At 46.9% G+C, this 24,155-nt stretch overlaps 1 protein-coding gene across 2 annotated transcripts in view; it reads left to right on the forward strand.

The window, feature by feature from the left end:
• The window catches only part of PTPA (protein phosphatase 2 phosphatase activator), a 50,503-nt gene that overhangs the window by 215 nt on the left and 26,133 nt on the right, over nucleotides 1-24,155 (forward strand). Inside the window, exons 1-8 of one of the 2 annotated variants that reach the window (XM_069986180.1) lie at nucleotides 86-136; nucleotides 2,702-2,811; nucleotides 4,048-4,134; nucleotides 17,250-17,375; nucleotides 18,214-18,331; nucleotides 21,405-21,504; nucleotides 22,651-22,775; nucleotides 22,937-23,037. In XM_069986180.1, the coding sequence (XP_069842281.1) occupies nucleotides 2,788-2,811; nucleotides 4,048-4,134; nucleotides 17,250-17,375; nucleotides 18,214-18,331; nucleotides 21,405-21,504; nucleotides 22,651-22,775; nucleotides 22,937-23,037 (681 nt within the window). In that variant the 5' untranslated portion in view covers nucleotides 86-136; nucleotides 2,702-2,787. Of the gene's footprint in view, nucleotides 1-85; nucleotides 137-2,701; nucleotides 2,812-4,047; nucleotides 4,135-17,249; nucleotides 17,376-18,213; nucleotides 18,332-21,404; nucleotides 21,505-22,650; nucleotides 22,776-22,936; nucleotides 23,038-24,155 lie in introns of those variants that run through there. The other variant, XM_069986179.1, reaches the window with a different exon arrangement.

A 24,155-nucleotide genomic window follows, 5' to 3' on the forward strand; every position in this document is an offset into this window, starting at 1 on the left:
AATTAATAACGGCAGCAGTCATAGAGAGGCTGGGGGAGCCGGAAGTGGCGGCAGTCACATGGCTTCTGCTGGTCCTTCGTTGCTATGGTAACCATGGCCGAGCCTCCAGTGGATAGTTAGGTCTTAGCAGGCAGAGGTGGGCGCCCTGGGGAGAGCTGACAGCTGTGGAGGTCCTGTATATCCCAGCATGCCTCATGTTTGTGTCCCTGCATGCTGGGACTTACAGTTCTTCTACAGGTGACCTCTAAGGCCGGAGCAGTGAGCTAGGGCTCATGCCAGAGTGGGGGCATCCATGACACCTCCATAGGAAAGCAGTGGTAAATCTGCCCAAGTGTATCCCAGTCACCTGGCGTGTTCTTCTAGTGCTGTGGTGTCACACCTGCCGTCCTCCAGCTGTTTCACAACTACAACTCCCATCATGCATGGACACACTAAGCTCTAGCTGTCCAGGCATGATGGGAATTGTAGTTCTGCAACAGCTGGAGGTGTGACATCCAAGTGTTAGAGGGTCCCTCTTAATTTTAGAAACTTAGAAGGAGTTGCTGTCATGAATTAAATCAATTGACATTTTATAGAGACGTGAAAAGTTTTGATTGGTCGTGGTCTGAATCGGGAGAAGTCGGCGCTCAGCCTTGGCTCTCCTCTGTGCTATGTGAGGAGATGGAGGCATAATTGTACGTCTATGGAGCCGTCTCCTCACACAGACACAGAGCAGGGGGAGGATTGCACATCATTCTTCTGATCGTTCAGACCACACTGTCTTTATTCATGATAGATACACTTTAAAGGGGTTATCCAGCGCTACAAAAACATGGCCACTTTTCCCCTCTCTTGTCTCCAGTTCGGGTGAGGTTTCAAACTCAGTTCCATTGAAGTTAATGGAGCTTAATTGCAAACCACACCTGAACTGGAGACAAGAGAGGGGGAAAAGTGGCCATGTTTTTGTAGCGCTGGATAACCCCTTTAAGGCTATGTTCACCCGCTGTATTTTGGCATTAAACAACATTCGGTATTCCAGCTGTTGCTTAATGACATTGATCAGTTACATTAGTGTATAGAATAACGGCCGCAGCGTATACACTACGGCCATGGTTCTCTGCGGCCGCACAAAATAACTGACAGGTCTATTTTGTGCTGCTGCTATTCAGTGAACAGCTGCTTTGCAAGATAGCCTATGCTCACTGTAGATCATCCAGCCGTCACAAAAACAATGGCCAGATGATCTACAACGACTGATATGATGTTCATCTGGACGTTAATGTAGTTCATCCGGCCGGGTCAAACAACAGCCAATGTTAAAACAATGTGTGAACATGGCCTTAAGCGAATGTACCACAAGGTACATCACTTTGTTTTTTTTAAACATTTACAGGCGGCGCGGAGATGCTGGTTCTTTTTTTGAACCATCGCCCGCTTCCCAAGCACCGGTTTGGAGGCAGGCCCATCGGCCCCCTGTATGACGGTACCCTGTCCTCTCTGTGACACAGTTCCATTAGAATCAAAGGAGCCTTGTCACTCTGGGGGCCGGCAGCCTGCCCCAGTGATGTGGGGTGCTCAGGAATAGACCAGCAATGTGCGCAGGAACCAGGCGGTGGTTAAAAAAAAAAAAGGAACGGCCACTGGCATCCTGGCACTGGTCTGTCTGTTAATGAGAAAAAAAACAAGGTGATGTACCTGGTGGTTTGTTTTCTTTAAAAGTTTTGTTTGGGCAGGTTCGGATCTAAACATTAGAGTCAGGAGAAGCGCTTGACCCCCTGGCTTCCTGCAGTCTCGGTCTCACTGTAGAAGATGAGCTCCATTCTGAATCCTTCAGCAAGAGGGAAAAAGACACAGTGGGGGAAAGAAGCGCTCAGTCACGCTCTTCTCCTGACTCTTATCTAGTGATCACTGGGGTCTGATCACCCAGACCCCAATCAGTATAGGAAATGTCCTATGACAGTTCAAAAAAAAAAAAAAAAAAGGTGGGGGTGCGAGGACATAATAAACAAAGTATTTTTAATTTATAATTTTCAACAAAATATATTAAACAACGTATACTTACCAGTTCTCATGCCCCATAGCGCCACTCTTGGGTCCAGCTGACAGCTGATGGCCTCAAGCAGCTCTTCCACCTGCACCATCACTGACTGGCTGAGTGGGCAATTGCTCAGCTGTGGTGTTGCAGCTTGAAGAGCGAGGTATGTGACATACCTTGATTTCAGTCGAAAATGACAACCGGTGGCCGTCAGCGAGACCCAGGAGCGGCGATATGGAAGCACAACAAGCCCTGGTAAGTATACATTGTTTATTAGGTTTCTGAAGCTTACTGCTGGCCTTGCCTTTTTTTATTTTTATTGTACTTCCCATTCAACTTTTGGCATCTCTGTGTGACAGGCCTGACATAGTGGTATCCTCACACTAACTGCTCTTGTTGGGGGTATTTGTTCAAGCACTACTGGTGAGGATAGGGAATTATTTTATATACAATTTGCAGACATTAAAGGAACCTTCCTGGCCTATGTTATGTTTAGTGCAGGGCCTGAGGAGGTGAGGCATGACACAGAGGTTCTCTCCTTGGTTTCTGTGTATCCCTGTGCCATGCTCTGCTCTGTCAGCCCCCACAGTAGGCATTACAGGGGGTATGAGTTTTGCTGATGTCCTCCCTTGTTTTTGTCCATTCACCAGCTTCATGGTATAGTAAATGTTTCCCTCTTTTTTTCAGGCTCCCATGATGGGGATGAGGTTCCTCTCCCTCTTGCAGGACACAACTTCATTGTCCCAAAGAAGGAGATCAACACTGTTCCTGACATGGCCAAGTGGAAGCGCTCACAGGTACTCCATTGCTGTTGTGTATCACACAGAGTGATATCTGGTGTCGGGTATACAGCAAACCTATCGCCTGATGGGGTCACTATGGTTAAAGGGCTGATATGGGTTTAGCTAGTGTCTGTGCTGCATGTCACTTAGTTCAGGTTCACATGATGCTTTTTAATTACCCAACCACAAGAAGAGATTCTCATCAAATATGATTTAACCCTATTGGCCCCATTAAAGAAGAGGTCCGGCCATTTTTAAAATCTGGCAGCCAGCTGGGGAAAATTTCATCAGGAGTATAAACTTACCTCGCACCGTGCCCGCGGTGAGCAACGGGACTGGGCATGGGACCCCCGCCACAAGGCATTTTTTTCCCAAGTTGTCCCGGCTTATGGACTGTCCGCTCAGACAATCAGTGACTGGAGTGGTGTCCCATCAGCCTGGTTGTGATATGTCAGCATTGGAGAGCCCGGTGGGGGTCTTGAAGCCGGTCTCACCGTGGGCACAGGGAGAGGTAAGTTCATACTCCTGATCAAATTCTCCTCTGTCAGATTAAAAAAATGGCCGTACTCCTCCATTTACATTCATTTACCACAGGTTAGTGTTTCTCAACTACAGTCCTCAAGTACCCCGTACAGGGAATGTTTTCATGTTGATGCGTCCAAAGCCCTGTCTCACAGGTCCGAGTCCCCTAGATCTAGCCATGTCATGACCCAGCTGCAAGTATGTTAATGCCAAACCCAAGGAACATATTTTACCTTATCCACGCTCCAGCTGCATCTGAGGCTTCAGTTACCTGTGGGTCCCGCTCAGCCAATCAGTGCACGACTCCGTCTCAGTCACTGATTGGCTGGGCGGGACCTCCAGGAGCCTAAAATGCAGCCGGGGCATCGATTAGGTAAAGTATGGTCCAGGCAGCAGGGGATTAAGATTAAGAGGGCCGGCATTTACATACTCCCAGCGGGATGACAATCCCACTGCAAACTCGCAGCCTAAAATCTGTAGATCTGTATCTGTAGAAACAGTACGTGTGAATAAAGAGGTTAGACAGAGGACTGTTGCAGTGTACTGTCATGTAGTGATCTCCCATTACACTCTTCCTCTGGGCACGTCCCATATTTTTCACTTTGCTGCAGTTTTCATACACCTCCCCATGCTTCGCTTTTACTGTGCCATTTCTTCATCTTATTTATTGTCTCTGATGTCGGGGAGCGTATTCTCCATCATGTAACCCACTGTATATTTTCTTTACAGGCCTACGCAGATTACATGGGCTTCGTCCTTACCCTAAATGAGAGCGTGAAGGGAAAGAAGCTGACCTGTGAATACCGTGTGTCAGAGGTAGGTGTATGGGCTCCCATTGTACCCAGGCTTTGTACTTTAGGTTGTTCACTTTGACAAAACAGCTATTTAAAAGTTGAAATCCTCTCTTAGTTTAGTCAAAACGACACCAAAAAATATTGTCCAAGACAGCACCCCCTCCATCCCGCCTCCATGCAGTAATTAAAGACTGCTACATGTACTTAGCTACCTATCTATCACTGCTGATACAGCACAGGGAATCACTTCCATCATGGATACACCCAAATCTTAGGGCTCTATTACACCAGCCAAAGCCAGCAATGGATTATACACAGAGAACAGGTAATAGAGGAAAGACAGATTTTCTCTTTTCAAATCCATTCCTGGCTTTGGTTTATCAGAAATCTGGCTGATAATCTGTTGGTGTAATAGGCCCCTTATCCACTAGAGATATGTCTGTATATTACTTAGGCTGATCTGGAGGGTCCAGCAGGGGGCGCATGTATGCATCTATGTGTAAATGAATCAGTGCCTTCTTCCTCCCTTTGCTGCCCAGTGATCTAATGTACCCCCTCCCTCCGTTCCATCCCGCTGCCTGTTTCCGTCCTATTACACCTGCTGCCCGATACCAGGCAGCGGGGTGAGGGCTCCCCCAACTAACTCTGAGTTCACCCAGTCACCCCGTCCTGTGCAGGAGCGCTCACCCACCGCTTACTCCTGGCAGGGTGAGCGCTCCTGCACCACCCCCTCTAGCCGCCCGTCCTCTGAGAAGCCCGGTCCCTTTCAATAGCGCTCACCCACCGCTCGCTCCCGGCGGGTGAGCCCTCCTGCTCCTCCCCCCCTAGCCGCCCGTCCTCTGAGCCGCCCCGATCCCTTGCAGAAGCGCTTACCCGCCGCCTGGTCGCGGTGCGGTGAGCGCTCCCACACCTTCTCCCTATGCATCTGCCCGTCCTCCCTCAGATACCTGCAGCTGATACACAGCGCAGGAGAAGGACCGGGTGGCGGGGTGCGCGCTGAGGCACAGTGCGGCACGGAGGCAGTCCTTGCTGCGCCTCAGCACCCACCCTGCCGCTCGGTCCTTCTCCTGTGCTGTGTATCAGCTGCAGGTATCTGAGGGAGGACGGGCAGATGCATAGGGAAAAGGTGCAGGAGCGATCACCGCACCGCGACCGGGCGGCGGGTGAGCACTCCTGCAAGGGACCAGGTCGGCTTAGAGGAAGAGCGACTAGAGGGGGAGGAGCAGAAGCGTTCACCCGCCGGGAGCGAGCGGTGGGTGAGCGCTATTGAAAGGGACCTGGCTTCTCAGAGGATGGGCGGATAGAGGGGGAGGTGCAGGAGCGCTCACCCTGCCGGGAGCGAGCGTTGGGTGAGCGCTCCTGCACAGAACGGGGTGACTGGGTGAACTCAGAGTTAGTTGGGGGAGCCCTCACCCCGCTTCCTGGTATCGGGCAGCAGGTGTAATAGGACGGAAACAGGCAGCGGGATGGGATGGAGGGAGGGGGTACATTAAATCACTGGGGAGCACAGGGAGGGAGAAGGCACTGATTCATCTACACATAGATGCATACATGCGCCCCCTGCTGGACCCTGCCGGAACATATACTTTGAGACGTGACGTCACATTTTTTAAAGGAAGTGAGCCTACCTGGTGTACTTAATTGAGGGAAATAGCACTATATGTGCATTTCCCATAATTGGTGTACATTAGGAATTTGTCTAACTTTCCAGATGTAATGACATATTTAAAAATACATTTTGCCCGGAGAACCCCTTTAATGTCACTGTAGCCTAGGTGTATAGTAAGACTGGTGTAAGGGTCCTATTCCATGGGCCGAGGAGGGCCCGATCAATGATGTAAACGAGCGGCGATCTGCTAGATCGCCGCTCGTTTACTAGGCCTATTCCACGGCCCGATGATCGTTGAGCGAGGGCTGCAAGGACATTGTTACCGATGTCCTTGCAGCCCTTGCAGCATCATACATTACCTGGCTGCAGGGCTTCTCCTCCGCCCTGTCTTCATCCCCGGGTCTCCCGCGCTCTATCTTCTGAATGGCCGGTCAGCTGACAGGCCACACTTAGCCAATCACAGGCCGCGGCGGTCCCGGCCTGTGATTGGCTGAGCGCTCCGTCAGCTGACCGGCCATTCAGAAGATAGAGAGCGCAGGACCCTGGGATGAAGACCTGCAGGAGAAGACCTGCAGCCAGGTAATGTATTCTGCTGCTGCTGCTTCTCAAATCGTCAGTCACCCGCCGCGCATCGCTATTCAACCGTAGTGATGCGCGGTGGGGGAACAATGATTTTAGGTCTGGCCCTAAATGAACGATCAGCCAATGACACGATCATTGGCTGATCGTTCTCTCTATTTCACCGAACAATAATCGGCCGAATTGGGCCAAGTGGGCCCGATCCGGCCGATTATCGTTAGTGTGGAATAGGGCCCTTAGTGTTGGGACACATGTATATCATTGTCATCTTCAGTCTCTGTGTTTCTAAGCAACATCTACCACACTGCCACCTTGTGGCCATTGAGTAGATAACACGTACAGATGCCTTTGCTGTGAATTTTTTATCTATAGTACATTGATATTATTAACAATGCAATTTCAGTAGCCGAGACACTGAGCTCTCTGTGTTAGTTCAGCCCAGATAGCAGCCTCTTTTATTTAGATGATGATTAGTGTGAAGCCACCATAGAAGGCCCCAGCATTCACCAAGATGAGTGCACTCAAATATATTAAATGGTGCACAACTCTTAGTACATTTGGTGGATGTTACAAAAGCATAGTCTGTTTTACACTGGGATATAAAGTGCTGGACAACTGCGGCTCCCCACCTATTGCAAGACTACAACAACCATCATCATCCTCTAAACCTGATTAGGTTGTACTAGACCAGTATTTTCCAACCTACAGCTCTCTGGCTACAAACCCCAACTCTCATAGATTCCCAGACCTTATTGGATGTCACCAGACCAGAACCTATGGCTCTGAATCGGTTATTATACTACAACTCCCATCATACCCTAGACCTGTCCCCTGTCCCCATACTATACTGTCCTTACATAGGAGAGCATACGTGTTCCTTGTCCCCATACTATACTGTCCTTACATAGCGGAGCGGACCTGTCCCCATAATATACTGTCCTTACATAGGAGAGCGGGCCTGTCCCCATACCATACTGTCCTTACATAGGAGAGAGGACCTGTCCCCATACTATACTGTCCTTACATAGGAGAACGGACCTGTCCCTATACTATACTGTCCTTACATAGGAGAGAGGACCTGCCCCCATACTATACTGTCCTTACATAGAAGAGCGGACCTGTCCCCATACTATACTGTCCTTACATAGGAGAGAGGACCTGCCCCCATACTATACTGTCCTTACATAGAAGAGCGGACCTGTCCCCATACTATACTGTCCTTACATAGGAGAACGGACCTGTTCCTATACTATACTGTCCTTACATAGGAGAACGGACCTGTCCCCATACTATACTGTCCTTACATAGGAGAGAGGACCTGCCCCCATACTATACTGTCCTTACATAGGAGAGCGGACCTGTCCCCATACTATACTGTCCTTACATAGGAGAGAGGACCTATCCCCATACTATACCGTCCTTACACAGGAGAGCGGACTTGTCCCCATACTATACCGTCCTTACACAGGAGAGCCGACCTGTCCCCATACTATACTGTCCTAACATAGGAGAGCGGACCTGTCCCCATACTATACTGTCCTAACATAGGAGAGCGGACCTGTCCCCATACTATACCGTCCTTACACAGGAGAGCGGACCTGTCCCCATACTATACTGTCCTTACATAGGAGAGAGGACCTTTCCCCATACTATACTGTCCTTACATAGGAGAGCGGACCTGACCCCATACTATACTGTCCTTACATAGGAGAGAGGACCTGTCTCTATACTATACTGTCCTTGCATAGGAGACCTGTCCCCATACCATACTGTCCTTACACAGGAGAGCGGACCTGTCTCTATACTATACTGTCCTTACATAGGGGAGCGGACCTGTCCCCATACTATACTGTCCTTACATAGGAGAGCGGACCTGTCCCCATACTATACTGTCCTTACATAGGAGAGCAGACTTGTCCCCATACTATACTGTCCTTACATAGGAGAGAGAGGACCTGTCCCCTTACTATACTGTCCTTACATAGGAGACCTGTCCCCATACTATACTGTCCTTGCATAGGAGAGAGAGGACCTGTCCCCATACTATACTGTCCTTACATAGGAGAGCTGACCTGACCCCATGCTATACTGTCCTTACATAGGAGAGAGAGGACCTGTCCCCTTACTATACTGTCCTTACATAGGAGACCTGTCCCCATACTATACTGTCCTTACATAGGAGACCAGACCTGTCCCCATACTATACTGTCCTTACATAGGAGAGCGGACCTGTCCCCATACTATACTGTCCTTACATAGGGGAGCGGACCTGTCCCCATACTATACTGTCCTTACATAGGAGAGCGGACCTGTCCCCATACTATACTGTCCTTACATAGGAGAGCGGGCCTGTCCCCATACTATACTGTCCTTACATAGGAGAGCGGACATGTCCCCATACTACACTGTCCCATATAGTCCCAGGTATAACATATAGCATTATAGTGTGGATACACATTTGATGTTTTTGTGATTGGTATTGTTCCTTACGTTTGTGGATGTCCCTGGCTTGTCCCATTTTTTATGTGTATGATGTGTATATGTTTTATGGGTGTATTAATCAATGTCACAGTAGTCTAGGTGTATAGGAAGACACTTGTTGGTGTCGGGACAAGTGTATATTACAGTGTATAGCATATATGTCATCTTCACTCTCTATTTGCCTTTGAAAAACGACAACGCTGCCATCTAGTGGCCATACAGTAGATAACACCTAGAGATGCTTTTACTGTTATTACTCCATCTGTTGCAAGACTACAACTCCCATCATCATCTAAACCTGATTGAGTTTACCTTTGATTTATGTAATCCCTTCTCTTGTATTTTGTTATATTGTTAATTTGAGGGTCCTAGTCTTTAGCTTTATTGGTATACATGATATACACTAGACTATTGAATTGTTCTGGTTTTACTAGACCGACCTATTATTTTCCAACCTACGGCTCTCCAGCTACAAACCCCAACTCTCATTGATTTCCTGACCTTATTGGATGTTACCAGACCAGAACCCATGGCTCTTAATCTGTTCTAATACTACAACTCCCATCATACCCTAGACCTGTAAACTGCCCCCATACTGTCCTTACATAGGAGAGCGGACCTGTCCCCATACTATACTGTCCTTACATAGGAGAGCGGACCTGTCCCCATACTATACTATCCTTACATAGGAGACCGGACCTGTCCCCATACTATACGGTCCTTACATAGGAGAGAGGACCTGTCCCCATACTATACTATCCTTACATAGGAGAGCAGCCCTGTCCCCATACTATACTGTCCTTACATAGGAGAGCGGACCTGTCCCCATACTATCCTGTCCTTACATAGGAGAGCGGACCTGTCCCAATACTATACTGTCCTTACATAGGAGAGCGGACCTGTCCCAATACTATACTGTCCTTACATAGGAGAGCGGACCTGCCCCCATGCTATACTGTCCTTACATAGGAGAGATGACCTGTCCCCATACTATACTGTCCTTACATAGGAGAGAGGACCTGCCCCCATACTATACTGTCCTTACATAGGAGAGAGGACCTATCCCCATACTATACAGTCCTTACATAGGAGAGCGGACCTGACCCCATGCTATACTGTCCTTACATAGGAGAGAGGACCTGTCCCCATACTTTACATAGGAGAAAGGACCTGTCCCCATACTATACTGTCCTCACATAGGAGAACGGACCTGTCCCCATACTATACTGTCCTTACATAGGAGACCTGTCCCCATACTATACTGTCCTCACATAGGAGAGCGGACCTGTCCCCATACTATACTGTCCTTACATAGGAGAGCGGACCTGTCCCCATACTATACTGTCCTTACATAGGAGAACGGACCTGTCCCCATACTATACTGTCCTTACATAGGAGACCTGTCCCCATACTATACTGTCCTCACATAGGAGAGCGGACCTGTCCCGATACTATACTGTCCTTACATAGGGGAGCTGACCTGTCCCCATACTATACTGTCCTTACATAGGAGAGCGGACCTGTCCCTATACTATACTGTCCTTACATAGGGGAGCGGACCTGTCCCCATACTATACTGTCCTTACATAGGAGAGCGAACCTGTCCCCATACTATACTGTCCTTACATAGGAGAGCGGGCCTGTCCCCATACTATACTGTTCTTATATAGGAGAGAGGACCTGTCCCCATACTATACTGTCCTTACATAGGAGAGCGGACCTGTCCCCATACTATACTGTCCTTCCATAGGAGAACGGACCAGTCCCCATACTATACTGTCCTTACATAGGAGACCTGTCCCCATACTATACTGTCCTTACATAGGAGAACAGACCTGTCCCCATACTATACTGTCCTTACATAGGAGACCTGTCCCCATACTATACTGTCCTTACATAGGAGAGAGGACCTGTCCCCATACTATACTGTCCTTACATAGGGGAGCAGACCTGTCCCCATACTATACTGTCCTTACATAGGAGAGCGGACCTGTCCCCATACTATACTGTCCTTACATAGGAGAGCGGACCTGTCCCCATACTATACTGTCCTTACATAGGAGAGCGGACCTGTCCCCATACTATACTGTTCTTATATAGGAGAGCGGACCTGTCCCCATACTATACTGTCCTTACATAGGGGAGCGGACCTGTCCCCATACTATACTGTCCTTACATAGGAGAGCGGACCTGTCCCCATACTATACCGTCCTTACATAGGAGAGCGGACCTGTCCCCATACTATACTGTCCTTACTTAGGGGAGCGGACCTGTCCCCATACTATACAGGATAAGGGTATGTTCACATCTAGCTTTTGTCCTCATGTCGGGCTACACGTCAGGAATCAGTGCAAAAAGGATGCTGGCGTGCGGCCACATGGCGGCCACATTGACTTGAATGAGCAGAACGGAGTCATTATGTGACAACGTTCTGCTCATTTGCCAGACGTACACTGCTTTTGTGCAGGACTCAAAAGTGTGGTCGACTACGCTTTTGAGTCCTGCACAAAAGCCGTGTACGTCCCGCAAATGAGCAGAACACAGTCACGTAATGACTCCATCCTGCTCATTAAAATCAATGTGGCTGTCATGTGGCCGTCGGCCACACGTCGGGCTGCACGGCAGCATCCTTTTTCACTAATTTCTGATGTGCAGCCCGACGTGAGGACAAAAGCGAAATGTGAACATACCCTAAGTGTACTATAAGTGTATATCTCTGTCATCTTCAGTCTCAATGTGCCTCTGAGAAACAACTACAACACTGCCATCTAGTGGCCATACAGTAGATAACACATAGAGATGCCTTTCCTGTAAGTACTTCATCTCTACTTAGTACAGTGATTTTCCTAACAATGCTAACCAGTCTGTGCAATATCAATAGCTGACACACTGAGCTTTCTGTAATAATTTAGTCAACATAGCGGCCTCCTTTATGTAGATGAGGATTAGTGTGAGGGCCCAGCATTTGGTACCCAAATATATTACAATCTGAATGTCTTTTAATACAGTAGCAATTCTTCAGTAGCTTAGAACAGTAGCACAGTAATTCTTAAGTAGCATACAGAAGCACACAGTAGCACACAGAAAGATTATCTGACAGATTATCTGCCAAACATTTGAAGCCAAAGCCATGAATGGATGTGAAAAGAGGAGAAATCTCAGGCTTTCCTTTATGACCTGTTCTCTGTTTATAGTCTGTTTTGGGCTTTGGCTTCAAATCTTTGGCAGATAATCTGTCAGATAATCTTTCTGTGTAAACGCACCCTTACAGATGCTCCCCATCTATTGTAAGACTACAGCACCCATCAACTGCTAAACCTGATCAGGTCTTACTAGGCCGTATTTTCCAACCTTTTGAAAACTACCACTCTCCTCAATCCCCAGGCTCAGTTATATCTTTCTAGATCAGCGTATTCTAAACCATGGCTCTTCATCTGTTTCAAAACTGCAGCTCCCATCATGGTCTAGACCTGATTAGTTTGAAAAAAATATTGGGTCCTTCTCAATCTACAGCTTTCTAGCCATTGTAAAACTACAATTCCCATCATGCCCAAGGCTTTATTATAGCTAAGCTCATTAGATGTTACCAGACCAGTGTTCCCTAACCTGCAGCTCACCGACTCTAGCAGATCTACAATTCTACATCATATCATAGACTGGATAAGTGTTCTGTAACCTCAGGCTCTTCAGCTGTTTTAAATCTATCACTCCCATCATGCCCTGACAGCCGTTGTTATGATGAGATTAGTAGTCTTGCAAGAAGTGGAAATTGTGCCAAGAGACATACACCTATTAATAGTCTGGCACATGTTATGGCCCTATTACACGGAGCGATTATCTGCCAATTCAGGCTGATATCTCATCATGTAATACAGCCAGCGATCAGCAGAAGAGCGAGCAAGCGGCTGATCGATGTATTTCAGCATCTTCTCTCTGCCACACATCTCTCCATGTAATAGGAGATGTGTTGTTGACGGCTGATTAAAGGAAAGGACGCAGCTCCAGGTGCACGATTATTAGGCTGTCTAATAGGCTCGGTAAGCGAGCACTGATCCAGCAGATCGCCCCTCGCTTAGGGTCCATTTACACAGAAGATTATCTGCCAAAGATTTGAAGCCAAAGCCAGAAACAGACTATAAACACAGATAAGGTCATAAAGGAAAGCCTAAGATTTTTCCTCTTCTCAAATCAATTCGTTGATAAATCATTGATCGCTTAATAAGACCTGGACCTATTTTTATCGTTGCTTGTTCGCAAATCGTTCACATTGAATAAGACATTGTTCGGTCGTTCACAGTATCGACGAACGCAATAGCAACGACAAGACGACCGCAAGAACGATCATAAGTAACGATCAGCATTCTGTGTAAATGGGTGAACGATTTCAAGCTGTTTGTAATAGCGGTCGTTTGAGAACTTTTATCGTTAACGATTATGCGAACGATAATCGTCCCGTGGAATAGGGCTCTAACACAGAAATCTGGAGCAAGATTTTTTCCATCCTTTGAATAGTTCTCTAAAACCCTTAAAGGGGTAGTGCGAAACATCATTTATTCACTAAATAACACATATTACAAAGTTATACAACTTTGTAATTAGTGTTATTTATGTGAATGGCCCCCTTCCCCGTGTTTCCCCCCCACCCACGGAAGTGGGGTGCATTATACTTACATAATCAGCCCTCCCTCAAGCCGGCCCCCCTCCAGCGCATCATCAGCTGCTCAGCCGCGATTGGCTGAGTATATGCTCTTGATCCAGAGCATAAGTATGCTCAGCCAATCGCGCCTGAGCAGCTGATGACACGCTGGAGCGGGGCCGGCATGAGGGAGGGCTGGAGCGGTGGGCCAGCCTCCTAAAGATGACGTGTTCAACCCAAGATGGCGGCCGGGGTTGACAGTGATTATGTAAACTTTGGATAACTTTGTAATGTGTGTTATTTAGTGAATAAATGTGTAGCACCGCACTACCCCTTTAAGAATTACTGTCACTTCATAACCTTTGGATGAGTCTGTTGAACTTGGCAAAAGTTTTTTAATTGGTTAGAAGTCTGGATGTTCACACACCCTCTGATTACTAGAAAGAGAAGAGCGTGGCAGAGCGCTTCACTCCCTGGCACTCTGCAGAGGACATACTGCATAGAGTTACTATAGTATCCATTGAGAAAGAGAGAACAGCGAGCTGGGGAGTATAACGCTCAACCACATGCTTCTCCTGGCTCACTCTAAGGATTGGTGGGGGTCTCAACACCCAGCCCTATATCTTTGAAAGGTTTGTGTGCACTTTCGAAATCTCTTTAAAATGGTGCTTTAATTTAAAGGGAATTTTGCGTGTGTGAATGGAGCAGTGGCTACTACTGCTGTATCCATTGTCTGAGATACAGATGGTGATAGCTGAGTGCTGTTCCTGACTGTGTCCATTAGTCTAATGGTGCATTTACACAGAGAGATTTATCTGACAGATTTCTGAAGCCAAAGCCAGGAACAGACTATAAGAAGGGAACAGGTCATAAAGGAAAGACTGAGATTTCTCCTCTTTTCAAATCCATTCCTGGCTTTGGCTTCAAGAATCTGTCAGATAAATCTCTCTGTGAAACACACCATTACCGACCCCTGATGAAGATACATTTGTCCGCTTTCCTGTGCATAGATGGTTCATGCTGTTAGCCGGCCAACCCCTTTAGAGGCTCCCGCCTTGAACAATCCCTTTTTATTAGAATGCGCCCCCAAACTGATCCCTGGGTTTCATGCTGCTGGGATCCCAAGTGATCAGCTGTAACCTGTCCAGGATCCTTGGAGCAAGTGTTTAATTTCCCTGCAGCGCCACCACAGGAGGAAAGTAGCATTGCACAGGTTCTTTGAAATCAAATTATTAGTGTAATAACTGGATGTGTGGAGTCCTGCAAGGCTGGATAGTAGACAAGGGTCCTGAATTTAGACCTCTAACCCTTCTTCTAGCTTAGTATAGTAGCGGGGATCTCTTTGAAAACCAGGCAACCCCTTTAATACATTCTACCCCCGCCCCCCTCCTTTCCCGGGTCCAAGTTACAAATTGGGGGCTTAGGGGCATGACATATCCAGTCTTGACCCCACAAAGCAGACCCCCCTAGAAAGCCTGGATCTGCAATGCCACATACAGCAGCCTAATAATTCCATATTTTATTATTGTCTCCCCATGTGCATTGTCAGGTAGTGTATTAAGCTGATGCACAGAATAGGTTTTGTCCATGCTTCTCCCCGGCTCACGCTGCCGCTGACCCCGGCTACACAGGACACACACCCTAATGCTTCCGTTGCAATATTAATTTAGCCGGACAATAGGATGCCGCCTGCGCTTCCACACTCGGCTTTTCAAAGAGACCCAGACACCAACGAAACCCTTGTGTCTCTTCAATTATGTATTAGGCTGCCTAGGCTGGCAGCTGGGGCCTGCTCGCTGCATACGGCTCTGCTGTTTTTAATCCCTTTAAAAAGCAGTAGAAAGCAATGGATGCGTGACTGTTCTCCCCCCTCTCCCCTCCTCCTCCCCAGCTCCTAAGCCTAGAGGTACAGCCATCCCCTGCCAGCCATTACTCAGCCAGTCTCCGCTCCATGAGAGGGATGGAGAATCCAGAATTGGCCGTAATGAGCCGCCTATGGCTGGGAGGCTGGTGGCCATGTAAATCATCGCTATTGTTTAGCAGAAAGCATCTCTCCCCGTGACTCTTAATTACAACGCCAGGCCGCCGCAGTCGCAGCTGGATGCGCTGGCATGATGGCTTCATGATCCGGGGCCGGAGTGTTAACCAAAGAGATGCCAAGGGTCAGACGCCGATGGGTTAATGGTCACCGGACCTGAAAGACAACCAGAGATAGAACAATAATGCTAATATAAAGTAATAATATCTCTGTCTATACCCCTCACCCCATCATCCTGATCACAGACAGACCCCACATCTGTGGTCACCATCAGCGCCCACATCCTTTATTCTCCAGGCTAAGGTCCTGTAGGGTCACACGGCCCACAGAGAACCGCAAGGAGAGGTGCCAGATGGTGATGAGCGCAGGGACACAATACGGCTATGTTCACACCTCACTTTACAAATCCAATGTGTATTTCCGCTTCAGAAATCCGAGACCCTCAGACTTCTGCTGCGGATTTTCTGTAAATCCACATGAGGATTAGGCTTTTATATGCAGAATCCATAGAATGCTGCCGCAACTCCCAGAACAAGGTGATCTCTGCCACATCTCAACAGGATGGGGTGCAGAGTGTTGTCGGATTTGATGCAGCTTTTGACATAGAATTTGTGACAGAAGCTACAACAGCGCCACTGCTGTCTGCAGGCTGTATCTGGTATTACAGCCTACTCAGATGAGTTGAGACCAGGTTCACATCTATGTAGGGTTCCACCTTTGCAGGTTACAGACAAAGCAGCGCAGCATTATCTTGTCTGTATACATGATGGACCCTATGACAGTAATTAGATGAATCCCATTCAAATCAATGGGGTCTCTTGGTGTCCAGTGTGCAGGGAATCCACCGGCTCCATTTTTCATTCTCCTACTCCATTGATGGAGATGAACAAAACAAAGAATGAAACTGCTAGATGTGAACATAGCCTAAGCTGCCATACCAGGTAAGTCAATGGGCGAGAGAAGAGTGGATAAAGAAAAGACAACCAAACATATGAAACCGCCAAGTCATTTCTGTGAGCAGATCTGGGTGTATGTAGACACTGGTGGTCATTGCAACTTTATTCTGATGTGTGATATAAGAGTCCGAGAGGAAAATGGGTTTCATGGCGTACATAAAGCTGTGGATGATAGGAGCAGGTACAATAGACCAGGGCCGGTATCCCATACCCTCCTTGTATAGCAGTATATCAATTTGACTACATCCCATACCCTCCTTGTATAGCAGCATATGAATGTGACTACATCCCATACCCTCCTTGCATAGCGGTATATGAATGTGACTACATCCCATACCCTCCTTGTATAGCGGTATATGAATGTGACTACATCCCATACCCTCCTTGTATAGCGGTATATGAATGTTACTACATCCCATACCCTCCTTGTATAGCGGTATATGAATGTTACTACATCCCATACCCTCCTTGTATAGCAGCATATGAATGTGACTACATCCCATACCCTCCTTGTATAGCAGTATATGATTGTGACTACATCCCATACCCTCCTTGTATAGCGGTATATGAATGTGACTACATCCCATACCCTCCTTGTATAGCGCTATATGAATGTGACTACATCCCATACCCTCCTTGTATAGCGGTATATCAATGTTACTACATCCCATACCCTCCTTGTATAGCAGCATATGAATGTGACTACATCCCATACCCTCCTTGTATAGCAGTATATGATTGTGACTACATCCCATACCCTCCTATAGCACTTACTGATATTGCATGGTACATGGTTCAGGTTCTATAGTTTAAGTTTTAATATGTTTTGTCCCCACAGGCAATAGAGAATCTGATGACCTTACTTGACACCTTAGATCGCTGGATCGATGAAACGCCCCCTGTAGACCAGCCATCCCGTTTTGGTAACAAGGCATATAGAACCTGGTATGCCAAGCTGGATCAGGTGGGAACTGCCGGAAGAGATTCATGAACGCCTATATTGCATGTGCAGCCATTAGGATGTCAGGCCAGGCTACCAACAATGCAATGGACAAGCCCCTTTTTTGCTTTATAACATTCTCTAACCCAGCTGATCCAAACTTACATATTGATGGGAATATTGAGGTCAGAGGCCATGTGGGGCGGGTGCAGCGTCCTCTCCTTCCCCCTATTCTAGACATAGCACTGGCCTCTGTACATTGCAGCATAGATCCAGCAGCTGGGGTTTGCTTTGTCTTGCATTGCGTTGTGCACATGATCTTGTTGCATATATATATATATATATATATATATATATATATATATATATATACACATACTTAGTTAGATATGGCCCATACATGTACACACCAGTATAGGAGCATGTATTCTGCATAGCCATTGCATGGGTCTGTATTAAGGATCAATATTATGCCAGATTGATGCCAACCCCGTTAAGTATTACAGATGGGAACTTACAGTATTGGGATGATTCCCCCATCACTTGTCTGCTAAGTTTGCAGATAGGGGGAACAGTTTTAGTCAACCTGAGTTGGGGTCTGCATCTGTGTTCCCTATCCTGTGGCTTTCTTTCTTTTTTTTTTTCAAACTACAACACCCATCATGTCCTGACAGCCAAAGGCCGTCAAGTCGTGATGGGAGTTGTTGTTTTTTTTACCGCTGCTCTAGATAGTAGCCATAAGGCATGTATGCCCTTGAATGGACCTATCTCTCCCCCTAGTTTGTTATGAGATGATAGAAAGTGCAGTATTGTCCATAAGCTGTGAACATGCACGTGTCTCACACCATAGTCTTCTCCTTAGGAAGCCGAGAATCTCGTTTCCACGGTGATCCCTCCATCTCTGAGCGCGGCAGTGCCCGAGGTAGCCGTATATCTGAAGGAATCTGTGGGGAACTCGACCCGCATTGACTATGGCACAGGTAAGGTCCACCATAATATGCCCCTATAATGTAGAGATGGGGGAACCTTTGGCTCTCCAGCTGTTTCAAAACTACAATTCCCATCATGCATTGGCTGTCCAGACCTTATGGAGATTGTAGTTTTGCAGCAGCTGGAGGTGTGAATATGCCTCATCCCTGCTATAAAGCATAATTATGAATCTGGACAGAGCTTAGGTGTTCACATAGCGTCATCTTACACACATACATACTAGACCAGACTAGCATTTATACAGATAAGTATATGTAATACATGGTTATTTTCCAATGTCTGTGGCACAGCACAATAGTGGAGGCTCAGGAACAAAACTGGCCTGCTATTCCTCATTGGGCCACTAGGGTGCCCTGTTGCTGCAGCAGTGCTTGGCTGCTCGATGCCTGCAGTGGTTTTCACAGTGCTGGAGCCCACTTCTTCCTGTGCTGTCATTTTTTTCCCCTCTCCCTTACATCATTTCTTGTTCTCTGTTAGTCACTCTAAAACGGTTTGTGTCTTGTAACTCCATGGGGTGACAGCATCAGTCGCACGTGTTCCAGGGGCCGCTGGTAGACATGCGAGATGTGCGAGCAGCATGGAGCACATCTCACGTACGCCTAATACCTCCAGCGCCAGGCGCCTATCTCTTCGCTGTAGAAAATAAGTTCAGCCGCTTCAGCCACCCCCACCTAACCATTTGTGAATTCTGTACTTTTCTTTTTAACCCCTTTTTTCCCATTGAACTAAAAGTCTCAGCAAACCTTTGTAAGTTTCTTTCTCATTCCTTTTCACACATACAATAAGACCCCTCTATTCCCAATGCGGATCCTACAGGATCTAGTCCTCACGAAAGGGAAAGGCTTTAGAGCTTCATAGGAGTAAATGTAACCGGGCAGGAAGCTGGAGCATTGGTTAAGGTCAGGCCGGTAATGTGCACACAATGGCGCCATCCATCCTTTCATGCCATCTGGTGGCCGGGAAGGGGTAAAAGCCATTAAAGGATACTATTTGAGGCACAGGAACTGGAAGCTTTGGGAGGGGGAACAGAAATGGGAAGGAAGTTGTGGAGGCAGGAAAGGTTGTAGATGAGTAAGGGGCCCTATATATACAACATGGCGGGCAGTAGAGGACCCCAGGATAGTCTGTAAAAGTCTGCCATAGATGGAAAATAACCTGTGAAGTCAGTCTTAAAGGAGTTAACTAGGATTCGGAAAAAAAACAGCTACTTTCTTGCAAAAACAGCACCACCCCTGTCCTCGGGTTGTGTGTGGTATTACAATTTAGCTCCATTCAGTTCAATGGAACTGAGCTGCAAAATCACTCCCAAACCAAGGACAGGAATGGTGCTGCTTCTGGAAGCTGTTTTCCTCCCCCCTCACTTCAGAAGAAGCAGGTTTTCTGTGTCCATTATGATCTATGAAGAGGGATGGCAGGGCTCCTTCTCTACATTCCCTGCTCACTCAACCCCTCGGCCCCTCCCCCCTCCATAGGTTATAATGGACTCAGCAAACCCATCTTCACTTTGCTTCTCTGTAATTTAGACCACTTTTGCCTGATAATGAACAGATAAGAAGTGAATGGGTGTCACTGGGAAACAGCATTATGAGTACTGAAAAAGGATTTTTTTGCCTCATAAAACCTATTACAGAGTTTTTTTAAAACACTTTAAGGTTCTATATAGGTTGCTCTAAAAAGTCCCAGTGCACACAAGAAATGCATCCATAGTTCTCCATTCACCCAAAAGATAAATAAAAGAGACAAGAGAGTTATATGAGTTGCTATGTGTCTTTTTCAGCTGTATAGAGAAGAGTAGCCAACAATGTTTTTTCTATATGAAAGTATCCTGAAAAAACTAAAATGATATATACAAGAGTGACGTGTATAAGCAGTATTTCTATACATGTGGCATGTGACTGAGCGTTTGCATTGGCAGGTCTGCTAAACCAGGGGTAGTGAACCTTGGTCCTCCAGCTGTTGCAAAACTACAACTCCCATCATGCTTGGACAGCTAAAGCTTTCGCTGCCCAGGCATGATGGGAGTTGTAGTTTTCCAACAGCTGGAGAGCCAAGGTCCCTACCCGTGTGCTAAACACATACATCTGATTGAGGGTTTAAATGTGATGTGAATAGGGGCTTAGTTGCTCAGAGGACTTTTTACTACTCCATGTGGGACAAAATAATCAAACAATGGACCCTTGAGATGATGTGCTCACCATTTATTAAATAACATTTTTTTAGTACAAAATTCCCCCATAGGTGGCGCTGTAGCAGTATTTTATTTGCATAAATTGAGGCTTTTACATATGCACAGGCGATTAGGTATTATTTCCTAACAGCCTTCCCTTCTCTTTCACCTGCTCTCACCCCATGTGACTTGGGGTTTATTGAAGGACCAAGTCTGTGGTAACAGATCAGCATCTGTGTCAGATCTGAAGGGCGGCACTGTAAAGCCCCTATTCCACGGGGCGACTGGAGGAGCAAACAAGTGTGTGTGTGTGTGGGGGGGGGGGGGTTCACAGGGAGCTGCGGGGAGGCTGCCCGGGTGATCGCTAGGTCGTCCGGGCAGCCCATAGCAGATGGCGGCATTCTGCTGCTGCTCCTATTCCACAGAGCGACAACAGCAGATCGTTGTTATATGGATTGTTTGCCTTTCAGTATGTTAAAAGACAAAAGACTAAAACGATCAGCCAACATCGTTCATGTCGGCTGATCATTGTGTTCTATTACACAGGACGATTATCGGGAGTAACGCAGGCCGATAATCGTTCCGTGTAATAGGGCCTTAATGACTAAAGCCATCCTCAGAACAGGCCTCACTCAGAACATGCTTATGTGACTGGAGAACGTTGTTAAAACCAAGGGAGACATACTGAGCATTGAGTATGCATATCTACAGCGCCACCTATTGACGACTTTTACATAAAAATGTATTTAATAAATAGCAAGCACATCATGTGAGGTCTGTAAACATAGACATTGAACGGAACTACAACTCCCAGTATGCATGCCGGGAGTGGTAGCTTCCCCGCAGCAGGAGAGCCCAGATTACAGACCTTATACTTTCTGTGTCTTTTTCCATAGGACATGAAGCTGCATTTGCTGCCTTCCTGTTTTGCCTGTGCAGGATTCAGGTTCTGCAGGTGGACGACCAGCTCGCCATTGTCTTTAGAGTGTTTAATCGGTAAGAGAAGGACCATGAGGGTATCTGAGCCTGTATACAGAAGAGCTGCTCAGTGACTGTAGGCAGCGCCTGGTCCCCAGAGCTTACAGTCAGTGAGGATTGCAGGCTGGTGTGTAAATGCAGGCAGGTAGTGTAAATGTATTCATGAGCATTTCCACTCTGCCTGGGTCTTCTTCCTCGGCGCCCCCTCAGTTTCATGTGTGGGAAGGACAATGACGTGAGCACATGTATGTAGAGAGCAGTGGTTGCCACTGTATTGTATCCCTCAGCAGTGGAGACATGGGAGATAAAGGCATGGTCATGGGGGTAGACATCTTCCTGTCAGTCATCCCATTGAAGAACATTGCATTCATTGTCTGATAACATAGAGCAGTCTACCACAGTCCATTTCAGTACATTAAAGAGTCACTGTCGTTTTTCCTTTTTTTTTTTTTTTTTTTTTTTTTGCAGAAATCAATAGTACAGGTGATTTTAAGAAACTTTTTAATTGGGTTTATTAGGCAAATATGCCATTATCTGCATTCAAAAAGACTTCCCCCAGCCCCCGCCTCTCTCATTCACTGCTCATTATCAGGAAATCTCGACTCTTTTACATCAGTCGGGCCCTGTCTGTTCTATGGAGAGAGGAGATTAGTCGCCAGCAGAGAGCAGAGAACAAAGGATTACACAGTGGGAGCTGTGTGAAAGTCGGGATTCAGAGATCAGAGAGGTCAGTGCTGACCTCAGAGGAGATAGCCCGGTGATGTAGCTGTAAATTAACTCTTTGTTGTCCTGTTTTGGTGCCTCATCTCCCTCCACCCCTCCCCTCTCCATAGACAACCATGAAGACAGGGGGGGGAGCTTCAAACTGCTTTTTCATGATAAAAATGCATTTTTCGGCTAATAAACCCAATTACAAAGTTTCTTAAAATCGCCTGTACTATTGATTTCTGCAAAAAAAAAATTTTTAAACGACAGTGACACTTTATTGCAGATCCAAGAGAGTTTAGGTGTAGTGCGGTAGGAAGGTAGGATAGCCGGACTCTCTCTAGAGGAGCTGATATCATGGGCTGTATGTAAGACTGACTGAATGTTGCTGATGGGATCATGACTTTATACATTACAGTAAAGACTTTCTTCTTCAGCTTCTTCTCTGTGTCCCCACAGTTACCTTGAGGTCATGAGGAAGCTACAGAAAACCTACAGGATGGAGCCTGCTGGCAGCCAAGGGGTCTGGGGCCTGGACGACTTCCAGTTTCTACCTTTTATATGGGGCAGCGCTCAGCTTGTAGGTAAACAGTTCATGGCTGTAGGAGGGTTGTTGTTTGCAGGACTTGTCATCCTCAGCACACCATACATCCGCCGGTGCTGTCTCTCATAGACCCAGCGCTCTTATTTCTCATGTCATCAGTCTGGGAGGACAGCATCTAACATCCTGCCCATGTTTCTGCAGATCATTCCACACTGGAACCCAGGCATTTTGTGGACGAGAAGGTGGTGAATGAAAATCACAAGGATTATATGTTTCTGGAGTGCATCTTATTTATTACACAGGTGAGATGGCCCGTTCAGTACTACCAGACACACTTCTTCTCGTCTTGTTCCAGCTGATGTGGAGGCCATAGTAAGGCTGAGCATACATATTACATAGCCCATTCAGCCATCAGCTATCTCTACCACCTGCCTATACAGATGCACTCTGGGCTTGGGTGAGGGTGCATGTGCTGGGAATAATACAATGCTAGCGTCCGCTGCCGGTGACTTCTCTCCCATGAGAACCAGGGGATTTCATCTTTCACCGACATCATGGGAGAGTTGGGACACTCTTAGACACATAAGACAGTCATCCAGTCCTGCTGGGATCTCACAGTATGGATCACACTAATGTAATCTATATGGTTACTAGGGATGTGCTGCAAATAAATGGATGGCTTTGGTGGTTAGGTGGGGTATCTATGGGAACCAGATGAAGGGTATTGCCTTGGCAGCAGTCAGCCCCTGACATTCCCCATATCTAGTACAATAGTGAGTTTGGCTATCACTGCCGTATAGTAGTTTTCTTCCCTGATATTCCTTCTAGCATAAGATCACCCTAGTGGTTAAAAGACGCTAGTGCAAGCCAGGACATACATTTTTAGTAATGTTTGGCGGACATAGGAGAGGTACACCGCAGCCAGACAGCTCTAGAGCTAACATATCTTTCACAGTACATGTATGTACAGTCATACAGGGAAAAATCCAGCAAGCCTGACCCTTCCCTCCACCAACATTATCTATGAGTGGAGAGCCAGGAGGTTGACATACACCTTGTGTACTTCTCTACAGTCATCTTAAAGTCAATCTGTCAGCTACAATTCACGTTCTAAACTGCTGACACTGTTAGATAGCTGTTAGGTCAAGGAGACACTTGGTACCTTTTATATATCCAGCTGTGCTTCCAGAATGTAGGGAATGCTTTTATTCGCTAGTGCAAAAAGTCGAAGAGTCAACAGCTTCCGCTGTCTGTGAATAAAGCAGGGACCCGGATTGGATCAGGAACTTTGGCAAATTTCTTTCAACTAAAGAATAAAAGCATTTTTTCTTGGTGGCGTAAGAGGATATATGAAAGGTACCATGTGTCTCCTTGTCCTGACACCTATCTGACAGTGTCAGCAGCTTGGAACCTGAATTAC

The sequence above is a fragment of the Dendropsophus ebraccatus genome, chromosome 10 (assembly GCF_027789765.1).
Source record: "Dendropsophus ebraccatus isolate aDenEbr1 chromosome 10, aDenEbr1.pat, whole genome shotgun sequence".
Classification (NCBI taxonomy): Eukaryota; Metazoa; Chordata; class Amphibia; order Anura; family Hylidae; genus Dendropsophus; species Dendropsophus ebraccatus.